We start from the raw sequence: 12,213 nt of genomic DNA, 5'->3' as shown, positions 1-12,213 counted from the left end.
GCCGGCGGCGCGCTGGAACGGGGGAGGCTGGCCGCGGCGCGAGGGGTGGTGGCGCACGACGGCGGGGGAAAGGGTGGCGATGGTGGCGAGATGGGATCGGGAAGTGGGTGGTTTGGGGGAGGCAGGATGGAGTTTTTTTTTTCTTTTCTATCGGGTCGGTTCGAGCTAGTGGGCTGGATTCGGGAACCTGTAGTTGTGTCGCGCGCGTGTCTATATAGGGCGCAGGGGTAACAGAATATTATTCTGTTACCGCTAACAGAATAGTCTAGCCCTATATATATATAGGTGAAATGAACATGGAATAGAATCAAGTGAAGGCAGCATGTGGTGCACATCGAAAATACTACTAATCCAAACTAGATCAAGTTTGGATTAGTAGTACTTTCGACATGCACCACATGTTACCTCCACTTGAATCTACTCCACATTTATTTCACCCACTGTTATATATAATAACTAATCATGGTCATAAAATCATGTGATGAAAATACTGTATATAAAACCACAACGAAAATAAGTTGTATTTTTAAAATACAGGAAAAATTAGCATCAGCGCTTTTCTAAAAAAACGCTACTGCTACTTTCTATTATCTGTAGCGCTTTCTCAAAGCAAGCGCTACAGCTAACTTGGTATAGCAGTAGCGCTGACAATCCAACGCTACTACTAACAGTTAGCTGTAGCACCTTAGTGGTAGCGCTTGTACAAGCGCTATTGTTAGCTACAAAACAAGTGCTACTACTAGGGGTTTCCCTAGTAGTGGTACTCTCAATTTGTGAGGCTTTTCCTTTTTCTTCCCACTGCCCGTCTGAATGCACAGTGAACATTTTTTTAATATATGGTGCACTTTTTTTAATATACACTGTACTTCTTTTAAAACACATATTGAACAATTTTCGATTTATTAAGTTTTAAATAGGTTCTAGTATGTTTTAAATATTTTTCCTAAAAAAAACCATTTTCTTGTGAAAAAACAACTTAAAAATCAAAGAGAGAAAAAAATAAACAACCGATCACGGGTAGGGCGGGCTGGCCCATTTGCTCTGGCTTCAGGTGGAGCATCGCCTATTTGACGCCCATGAAAAGCCAGTAAGAACTCTCAGTTTGTGGGTTTTCTCCTTTTGCTTTTCCCCACTATCAACAGTTTGATAAAAATACTCGTGAATTTTTAAAAAAATGTTGACGATTTAAAATAGTATTTTTTAACTCAAAAGAATGTTCAAAAATTTCAAAAATGTTTTATTTGAAAAAATATGCATAAAATTGCACAAAATCATCAATTTTAAAAAATGTTCATAAATCCAAAAAAATGTCATGATTGGGAAAGATAAAAAAATTTAAAATTTTCAGCGAATTTGAAATAAGAAAGAAAAGGTTAAAAGAAAACCAATACCGAGGATACAACAAAAATGAAAAAAACCGGACTAAAAGTTCTAGAATCTTCACAAAACAACGTACGTTGCTATCGGGCTGCCCAAGAGGGAGATGGCTATTAAGTAGTACCGTACTGCTCACTACAAGTGACACATATCAGTCAAGCAATCATGGTGCCATGCCTCTCCTTCGCTTCCATCTAGGGGCCAGAACTACCTGACATCCAGCTCTAAGCTAGATCTCTGCCGCCTCTTGGTCAGCGCTGAAACAAACTATGGCATAGCCGCACGGAGCAGTGCGGAAGAGGCGGAGCATGCCAACCACATGCCGCGAATAGCTGCTTTCGCGGTGCAGCCATGCCCTCTGGCACCTTGACGGTGCGAGCGAGCCAGGCAATGAGCACAAGCCTTTGGACACCCCTGCCCACCCAAAACCCTCTCCCACGCCATTTCCCGTTCCAAGTGGTCAGCGCCGCATTCAAGCCGTCCAAAAGCAAATATGACTTTTCACTGGAACCGACATTGAAGCGACGCACCGATTGAGAGCGCCGCCCACTACATCCACCTTCTCTCCGCATCGGCATCCTTTCATACGCCTACCTTCATTAAACCAGTGAGTCTACCGAGGAACCTACTGCGAGCGCCACACCTTCGTCCGCGTGCCAGCCGACATTAAACAGCCGTGACATGGCTCCAGGCATCCACCCTGTATTTAATCGTGGCCAGGCGCCCGACATCAACCGCATCACACCTCCCTCGTATTCTCCTCCTCTGTGCACCACATCCACCATGTTCCCGAGCTTCACATCCGTGTGGGACCACATTACACCTTCCACGAGAGGTACAAATTTGCTTCGTGTGAAGGCACAGATTTGCTTCTGCGAGAGGCGCAGTTGTGCCTCTCGGACAGAGGGAAAACTTGAGAAAAACTTGTGCTTCCGACTCGGTTTTTTTCTCTTCTGTTTTTTCACAAAAAATTGAAACCTATTAATATGGGATCTAGGTTCGACAATCTCGACGTGAGAAATCCAATGGTGAAAATCGTTCACGATTTGAATGCACGGTTTAACAGACACACGCAACCTGAAAAGGAGAAGTGACATTTTTAAGTGACACCCCTTAATTAGTGATTTCACAATTGTTCTTTCTTTTACTTTCCCCCCCACTACCCATAGGAACACACATTGTACATTTTTTAGTATACATTCTACTTCTTGTAAAACACATAATGAAGTTTTTTTTCAACAAGTTTTTAATGACTGTCTCCTAAAACCAACAACCAGTGTTTTGGTGAAAACCCGAACAAAAGTCGAAGAGAAAATTAGTAATAAAAAGCCACCCACGGGTAGAGCAGGCTATCCTGTTTTCCTGGCTTTAGGCGGAGCCTCCCCCATTTGACGCACACAAGCATCCTATAAGAACTCTCAAATTGTAGGGTTTTTTCCTTTTGTTTTTCCCCACTAACCATAGTATGAAAAATGTTCGTGAAGTAGAAAAATGCTCATTAATTTAAAAACTGATCACGAATTATATTAGTATTTTTGAATTTGGGAAAATGTTCAAGAATTTGAAAAAATGATTTGAAATTTTAAAAATATGCATGAATTTGAGAAGAAATAATCAGTTTTAGAAAATGTTCCTCAATTCAAAAAAAATGCCTTGAATTGGAGAAAAATCACAAAATTAAAAAATGTCAACGAATTTGAAATAAGAAATAAAAGACTAAATGAAAAAACAAAAGAAAACCGGTAACTGTGGGCAGACAAAACGGAAAAAAGGACTGAAAATTCTACAATCTTCACAACGCAGTGTTTCTCTGTATTTCAGCTACCTTCCTCCGTATATAAAGAAATATAAAAGCGTTTAGATCACTAAATTTAGTGATCTAAACGCTTTTATATTTCTTTACAGAGGGAGTAGTATCGTACTGCATGCTATAAGTGATACATAGAGTCAAGAAGTTATGGTGCCATGCCTCTCCTTCGCTTGCATCCAGGGTTCAGCGATGAAGCAAACTATTGCACAAGCATACAGAGCATTGCGAAAGTGGCGGAGCCTGCCAACCAGCTGTCGCGCGTAACTATGTTGATGGTGCGGCCATGCCCTCAGTCACCTTGACGGTGACGAGTGACGGGAAAGTATCTAGTGCTCCCGGGCCTAGGGTGCTCCTGGTGCTCCGATGCGAAAAACATTTTTGAAAATGTTCAAAAAATTCTGAAAAGAATGCAGCACATCGACGGAACATCGATGTCTCTTGTCACAAAATTTCAAATCAAAATTCGAAATATTGGTCGAGATACAAAAATGACAAATTTGACATCAATGTGATAATGGGCCAAAACTAAAGCCCAACTTATGTTATGTACAAAAATTTGTCATTTTTGTATCTCGAGCAATGTTTTGAATTTTGATTCGAAATTTTATGACAAGAGACATCGATGTTCCGTCAATGTGCTGCGTTTTTTTTCAGAATTTTTTGAACATTTTAAAAATGTTTTTCGGACATTTGGAGCACCGGGAGCACCCCAAGCCTGGGAGCACTAGATACTTTCCCGACGAGTGACCTAGGCAACGAGCACAAGCCCCGTGACCAGTTAGGCAGCACACAAGAAATTTTCTTTCTTTCTCCAAATTTTACTTCACAACATCATCTCGGTACCAATTTTCTCATAGGTTGTACCGCTGCAACAAATTTCACTGACTAAAGGCATCTCTAATGTCGTCTCTCAAATCGCACGCATCCGTCTAAAACTGCATAGTCCTGACGTGTTTTGCCCTCCAACGCAATCCCATATTCATACGCCGACTAGTTGTCCTTTATCTCACAAACCTACAAACCAAGGGAGGGAAGCTTTGCGGGTGTTCGGACCATTGCCACACCTGCTTCTGACACTTCAGACCCACCCAAAATCTGCTCCCTCGCCTGCGCCGTTACCCACTCCAAGTGATCAGCACAGCTTCAGAGCATCAGCGTGCATTCAAGCCGGCCCAGAGTGGACACAACCTCTCACTAGAGCTCAGAATGAAGCGGTGCGCCGGTCGAGAGCGCCGCCTGCTCCACGTGCCTTCTCTCCACATTGAAATGGCATCCGTCCATCCGCCTTCCTTCATTAAACCAGCGTGTCTGCCGAGGAACCTACTCTGCTTCCTGCATGGGAGCCCCGTACGTCCGTCCGCCAACCAGCCGGCATTAAACACCTCGCCGCTTGGTGCCTAGCACTCACCCGCTATTTAATTGTGGCCAAGCGACCAACATCAATTGCATCACACTCTGATCCATTCTCCACATCTGTGCACCACACCCTTCATTTCCTTGAGCTCCAAATCCCTGTTGGTCAGCCTCTCCGACAAACAGAAGAAGGAGCTCTCCGGTAGTGCGGCCAGCTGAAAGACCCGCCATCGGATACAAAGTGGCTTGCCAGCGAGCTCTTCAAAGGGCAGCGTTGCAGACGAGCCAATGGACAACAAGCCGGCGGCACCACCCTCGCCGGCCGAGGCCAGCATCACCATGGGTGAGGCGCGGGCGCACTTCACCGACAAAGGTAATGGAAGAGCAGGAGGTGGTATTCCCGCACACACATGCGGACCAGAGGTATAACCTTCGGCTCCTCGATGAGCACTAGCTCACGGAGGACTAAATGGCCAGCACGGGCATCGGGGCAGACATCGATGAGCAGAAGGCGCTGCTCCTTTCCTACCACGCCGTATGCGACATCCATCGTTAGCGATGGCGGCTTCGTGTCCTGCAGGTGAAGAAAGAAACCATGATGTGGAGATCAACGCGACAGTTGCGGAATTTGACAACAACACCGACAACGTAGCCAGCTCCACGTCCGTCGGAGGTAGACTTGGTTAGAATAGGAATAGCATAGTATGCTATATTTTAGTTAAGTTATGTTATAAATGCAATTGTTTTGTTTGTTTTATATAAAAACCATGCGGTCTGCATGTAATTCGCCCAGTTTGTTGGAACGCAGCTTAAATTTATTGCCCCCCGTATCCCTCGTGTCGCCTCTAGAGCGACTGAGGGGCTAACCCTATTCCTCATTGTCGCAAGCCCCTCTCCCCTCCCAGTCCCTAGAAGAGACCGCTGGATTAGACTACGCGCCACCGGTGAAGGTGTGGTGGGCATCTCGCGGCCATACCGCAGCTTCCTGGAGGGGCAGTGCATATGGCAGAGCGAGATCTACTTGCCGCTGCTACTCCTCCCAGCAGCGCGACATCTCGTCTAGTGACCACATGGGAATGGCGGCCTTGGCAGAGATCTGCGATGCAATGGCCCTGGAGCAGCGGAGGTGGTGGTGTCCCCTCCATCAGGGATAGCGGGGCCAGGAGGTGGCTTCATGTGGCAATGCCTAGGGTGGCAGATCAAGTGATCCCGTTCCCAAGTTCATCGCTAGAGGCGCGTGGCAGCCAGAGCTTTCTCCGGCGTTGACGGTGCCTGATGCGGGAGATCCATAGCCCTCCGTGGTTTGTGGATCAGAAGCTAGATGTGGGCTCGGGGAGGTGCGGCTGCTAGTGTAAACTGCGGCGACTTTGGTCATGGCGAACGACGGCGATGTATTTGCATCACTCCCCTGTTGGAAGCATCATTGTTGCAGTTGTCATCTTCTCGCCCATGCTACTCTGGGGAAACCCTAGATCTGGGTCTCTTGGATTGGTCTATGGTGGTGCGTGGCGGCATTCTCTCCTGGGGGCATCATTGTTTTGGAGCATGTGCTAGCTGGCAGGGTCCTGCCGTGGAGCGGCGTTCTCTTCCAAGTCGAAGTCGGTGAGTCTTGGCGACGTGGTGTAGTCAGGTCTCGGGATCTTGCGCGCTATCTAGCATCATGGTGGCTTTAACGGCAGGCCTGGCAAGGTCATTTCGTTGATCCCTACACCAGAGATGGGTGCACGAAAGATGGTGGCGGCGACTTCTAGAGCATGCACATGTGGTGTTCGCTAAGATTCTGCTGGACTAGTGATCAGGTTTTAGATGATATGTGTAGGGGTGCGGTCAGTGTTGGAAATATGCCCTAGAAGCAATAATATTTATATTATTATATTTCCAAATTCATAATTAAAGAGTTTATATTCTATGCTATAACTACTATGATCCTGAAATATGTGATTCAGTGGAAAACTCATATGCACGTGTGGAATAATAAACGATAAAATAAAAGGTTCCTAGTCTCGCCTCTAAGACTAGCTCAAGTGTTGCTGGTGATCACATTCTCTGGATCTTAGGATATTATTAAGTATAACGATGATCCTAAAACAAGCATTGAGATTATGACGTTGGAAGAATGATCATATTGAACTGACTAAATCTTGTTTGTTGTGAATTGAATTAATATTGTCTGCATTCAATTGTAATAACAAAGAGTGTTAACGTGTGATATTGCTCCTTAGATAATGAGAGTATCGTGGTCACTTCTTACCGTACGGTGGTGTTTTGGGGTTGCTCACACATCACCTGTAACACGGTGATCATAACGACAACTTACATGTTCATCAGAAAGTTTGACAAGTGACTGGATAGCTCAAGAGTGGGATTTGCTCCTCTAACAATGGAGGATGCCGGAACACAACAACGAGAAAGAAGAACAAAACCGATTACGAGGATTTTGGTATAGCGAGCATGGTGATGACTTGAGAAGATACCGATGCATCCCGGGTTTTGTGAACTATCGCGAATCAAAGGGAACATCACATGATAACCTAAAGTTCACTCGAATATCATTCGTGTGCTCATATGGACCGATACAAACGTCCAGGGTCCCGTTGTTTGTCCTTGAATGAACGGTTTCGTTCATGTCTATGAGTTACCAAACCTACGGGGTCACAAGCTTAAGGCAATCACGATCTGCTGAGTTTTAGTAGGACGGGTCATGAGAATATATTTGTGGAATTGTTTCATGAATATTCAGAATAGTTTTGGGATGATCCGGAAGTGTTTCTGGGTCATCAGAAAGGTTTCAGAGAGTATCGAGTATTACTAGGTGGAAAATGTTTATCAACGGGTTATAAAAGGCCAAGGGGTGGAAGGCAACTTGGGACACAAGGGCCCACGTAGGAAGGCGGCCTCCTTTCCTTGTGGGGAGCAGGGGGAGGGAGCGAATTGGACTTTGGGAGGAGTCCTACTCCACCCTTTGGCCGGCTCCCCAAGGAGGGACTTTCCCTCCACTACAAGAAATATGTCAACTTGTGGCCACCACTATTGGTCACTGAAAGGTCATGGTTTTTCATTTGCGACCTTTTTGTGACCAAAAACAGAAGGTCAAAAGCTGGCGGTCGTAAACTGACTATAGCGACCTTCTCTGTGAGAAGGTCGTAGACGTTTACGACCAAAACAGAAGGTCGTTGAACCCATGACCTTTTGTTTTGGTCACTAGCTGTCTGCCCAGGCCACGTCGGATCCGACGTGGCAATCTGACGTGGCAAAATTACGACCAATTCAAAAGGTCAAAAATTAGAATCGGCCCGGTCCAATTGGGTGTTTATATGGGCCGAGCCCATTAATTCAGCCAATTTAGTGTATTTTTTCTGTCAATTTTTGTTAGCTTCATGGGCCAAGCCCTAATATTCAGCCCATCAACTTCTATGCACGTTTGGCCTTTCAATAATATAGGTACTATTTTGTGCAGCCCATTTTCTTGTTTACATTCAGCCTTTTTATACAGTCAAATAATAATTCAATCTTGGAGTTGGTCCAGTATACTTTTCAGCCCATTCATATATATATGCGGCCCATATTCATACAAATGATTCTCCTTTTCAATAAATTTTGCAAATAATTTCATAATTCATCACTTAATATGTTTACATCACAGGACATAAAGCCCTACAAAATAGTATCACATGTTCCTATACAAAACTATCAAATCATACGTACAACAAAACAGAATACAAAAAATTTAGTTCAACAAAAATAAATTTTCTTCCTCTTTCATCTTCCAGAACACAACACATGTCATTGAAAGGATCGAGCATTAGAAGCATATAGAATACAAGGGAAACAATCAAAATAAAGAAATGAAAGGCACACACAATGAAAATTACGACAACATCAATATTTTTTATGTTGCCATACAAACAGAAATGTAATATGATTGCTTAGGACATATGGCATTATCGACAAGACAGCAAAATTTAGAGTGCCAGCCCAGGAAGAAGGCAAAGCATATTTTACAGTGCAAGCTCAGGATGCCACCATGCAAACTAAACGGAGGGCAAGAGAGCAGGACGCAACTCTACCTGGAAATGCTGCTAGCCAGCGACAGAAGTAAGAGGGGACTGCCAAAGAAGCCAGGCATGCCGACGAGGATGAGGTAACCGGTGATCGTCTCCTGGTTCTCCTTGATCTTGCCCTTGAAGTTCTTCCGCTCCAGGTTGTCCTGCTGCAGCTCGTCCTACACCGCCTAGAAACAAACAATTCAGATGAACAACTGCATAGATCATACCTTGTTTGCTTATCTAGACCAGACACTACTACTATTTGTGAATATAGCAAATGTAAAAACAATGTAAATGGTGAACAACACTTGAGAATATATCAACAGATTAAGAGCATATTGTTTAGCATCACACAGATAGTAGCACAATGTTGCATGCAACTATTAGGATAAAGTAGAGCTTCTACATTACATAGTCAGATATGAAAGACCAAGCAAACTGTTCTGAAAAAGACAAGTTACAGAGCAATCACTTAACAAGTAGTACCAACATGAGTAAATCACATAAAGAAGTGCAATCTAATATCACAGCTGCCAAAACACCATATCAAGATTCTGTACAGACCGAAAAAGAGCATGCGCTGCAGGACATATAAATATACCATGAGCATTATTTCTACAAGTAAAATGCATATAAATATTACAAACATGCCACTGGGTACTAATCAGCCAGAGTAGTGTCATGGCTACCCGAGTTATCACCTAAACATAGCCTCGAAGAGGATGGACAACGCTGCCTGCACTAGAGTCACCATGTTGCATGTAATTCCATCAATACAAATACAATCAGCATCAGGATCAGAGGTTTAGAGTAAGAATACTGAAGGCGTTTATGCTATACACGACAAGGAGATGATGCCAACTCTAACAAAGTAGGCATAGAGTAACAAAACAACTCCATTACACTTAAGCTGCTGCTACCTGCATACACTAAATGGAACCAGAAGTATGTCGACTACTAGACAGACATGAATGATGCCCAGGAGTATTGATTTGGAAACAATCAATCCTCCAATACTGATAAATTTTGGAGTATTAATTCGAAGATGACCTATACTACAGTACAGTGCAGTGCATAAGAAGGAATGAATCCATTTTCACAATCTGAGGAAGAATAAGAAGGAACCAAGCATATGAAGGAGTATTCAGTTTACTCATGTTGCTGCTACAATACATTACTGCTGCTATAGTACAATGCTCCAAGAATAATATGAAATGTGGACTAATCGGAATAATCTGGTCTAATGTAGACAAATGTGGACTACCCTACTCCAACATGCTACTCTAACTATCAAAACTACACCAAATTAATTGGGAACATCACTGATCCTCACTGTCAAACTACTCCACCAAAGACAAGTACTGGCATGCTTTGTTGTAACTAGATTCACTATTTAGTCACAGGAAATACAACACAGTTCAAGAAATACTCCACCAAAGACAAATCATACACTAAACTACCGCAAGAAACTACTACTACAACAACTACTGCAAGAGAGATGAGATAAGAAGAGGGAACTACTGCTTGCAAGTCCCAATTTAACAGCAGTAATCATCAATTTAGTTCATCGAAGATGCTACTCTAACTACTCCATTTTGCAAGATGCTACTGTAACTATTAGTACTGGAGTAATCGAATGTGTTGCAAGATGCTACTCTAACCAGATGCTCCAAGTTGATACTCCAAGATACTACAAGCAAGTTCATCCCACAAGAAGAGAATTCAGACAAGAATCTGTTCCACACACACTGTTCATTCAAGCAAGCTGAACATAGGTCTTTTTCCATGGAGAGAGCATAGACTCGATCACTGGCCTTGTGCCAAATCCACCACGCCTTCCTGTGGGGCCTTCACAACAATGACCTGCAAGCAGAACACACCAAAAACGAAGTCACACATGCATGCTACTAATGCACAGTCCTGTAGTTGTTTGGTTATTATTTTAGATTAATATGAATAATTCAATATGTATTATCTGTTTTTAAAAATGAAGTTAATAAGTTATGCTAAACTATTGTTTCAAAGAAATATATTAGAATGTTAAATTTAACATGCTAGAAAATTAAATGAGAGTGCCCCACACAGAGTGTAAGTAAGACTAGCATATAGTAGTTTGTCTTGTACAGAATGCTTCTAATCTAAGTAAGCATGACAGTGTACGGGTTAGAGCTTTGTCATGCATGCAAATATTTTATGAGGAGAACTAGATACATGTATGTGACCATTAGAATGCATAGGTGTGTAGGGGAGCTCCCCCGGCATCGCTGCTATCGTGATTGACCAATGAAACAAAAGGTTACAGGGAGCTTTTAAGTAAAATCTGTTTATGCACACAACAAATCTGAAAATGTGAGCTCGGTATGCTCTCTAGTAGTCTCCAGTGAGCTGATCCTGCTAATCTATCTACGCAATGGTGGTGAGAGATGGGGATGCCCGTAGAAGGAACTAGCAAGCATACCACATGCAGGGCCAGGCGAGAAGACAGGTGCCTAGACGGATAGCATTGACAACAGATACGCTTCATAGGCATGCAACACAGACGGATATCTGCATGTCTTTCTTCGGAAGAGGCATTGTAACTAGACTACCGCTTACTACATAACCCAAAACTGAATCATGAAACAAACCTTACCATCCATGCACTGTAGGCAGGATCTTTCTCAGGCAGGTACGATGGTTGTCTCTCTTTCAGCTGGATTTTCTTAGCCAACTGTCTTGTCGATGAAGAACCACTTCTTCAGTGTTTTCTTGTCACTTCAGGTGTGGAGGAAGTTCATCAATAGAAGAGTACCTGAGAAGAAGAATTAGATGCGTCAGGAATCAATCAAATCAACACCAAATCGAATCAGGAAGAAGAATCGCGTGTTCACATAGGTAGTTGCAGTGCCCAGGTTCATCTTGTTGGCGTGGAACTGGCCTGCTCATGGCCACGTGACGCTTGCACTCGTGCATGTAGCAGGGGCACCAGACCAGGAAGCACGCGTACCTGGAAGAAGATGTCGGTGGGGAAGCGCAGGGACTTGACGGTGTAGTAGGCGATCTTGTCGAGCATCGTGTTGGGCACGTGGTGCTTGGTCAGATCGATCGACATGTCCGCGGTGTACGTCTCCCATGGCTGCGGCAGCGAAACCAACTAATGAATCACACACAGCGGCAGCGCAACAAGTAAATAAAATTACAGCACACATCGACCGCACGCGCGCTCCCATCTGGCGACCCGTCGCCGGCGACGGAACCGAAACAGGAAAAGCAGAGCAGAGGAAGCAAGGGAAGAGCGTACCCTGAAGCAAGACCACTTCCACTCGGTGCCTTCCTCACGCACCAGCTTCTTTGACTGCTCGATCCCCCAAGTAGCTGCTGATCGCCACCTCCTTCTTCTAACCATCGCCCTTGGCCGCTTCCGCCTTGACCACCTGCGAGGCCGCGGAAGTGGACATCATCCGCACCAACGCGCCCTTACCGCCGGCGAGGGAGGTCCTGGCCCCTGGGGACGTCGCGGTGGTGGCGAAGAGGCGGTTGGCGCCAGCGCCGGCGCGGCGGAGGAGGACCGATCCGGCCATCCGGGAGCTCATCTGGCCGCCGAGAAACGCCTCCCCGAATCACAATCCGGGACGAGTCATCTGATGT

General features: G+C 44.5%; 1 protein-coding gene across 1 annotated transcript; it reads right to left on the bottom strand.

Annotated features, from left to right (window-relative positions):
* Nucleotides 1-11,479: 11,479 nt before the first annotated feature.
* LOC119339258 (ubiquinol oxidase 1a, mitochondrial-like) lies at nt 11,480-12,189 on the bottom strand. Its single transcript, XM_037611382.1, has 2 exons — nt 11,867-12,189; nt 11,480-11,701 (listed from the first exon to the last, which is right to left on the bottom strand). The coding sequence occupies exons 1-2, from the start codon at nt 11,969-11,971 to the stop codon at nt 11,480-11,482; spliced, it is 327 nt and encodes a 108-aa protein (XP_037467279.1). The 5' UTR covers nt 11,972-12,189.
* Nucleotides 12,190-12,213: the final 24 nt, after the last annotated feature.

Source organism: Triticum dicoccoides, chromosome 7B (genome assembly GCF_002162155.2).
Source record: "Triticum dicoccoides isolate Atlit2015 ecotype Zavitan chromosome 7B, WEW_v2.0, whole genome shotgun sequence".
In the NCBI taxonomy this organism is placed as follows: domain Eukaryota; kingdom Viridiplantae; phylum Streptophyta; class Magnoliopsida; order Poales; family Poaceae; genus Triticum; species Triticum dicoccoides.
The sequence above is the reverse complement of the archived record's forward strand: the minus strand, read 5'-3'. Positions and strand labels throughout refer to the sequence as shown.

What these genes read in the sequence shown, in the direction of transcription:
- LOC119339258 (XM_037611382.1), bottom strand. Translation starts at nt 11,971, where the DNA reads ATGGTTAGAAGAAGGAGGTGGCGATCAGCAGCTACTTGGGGGATCGAG. An exon ending in GGAAGTGGTCTTGCTTCAGG is followed by an intron (nt 11,702 to 11,866) that starts GTACGCTCTTCC and finishes TCGCTGCCGCAG; the next exon opens with CCATGGGAGACGTACACCGC.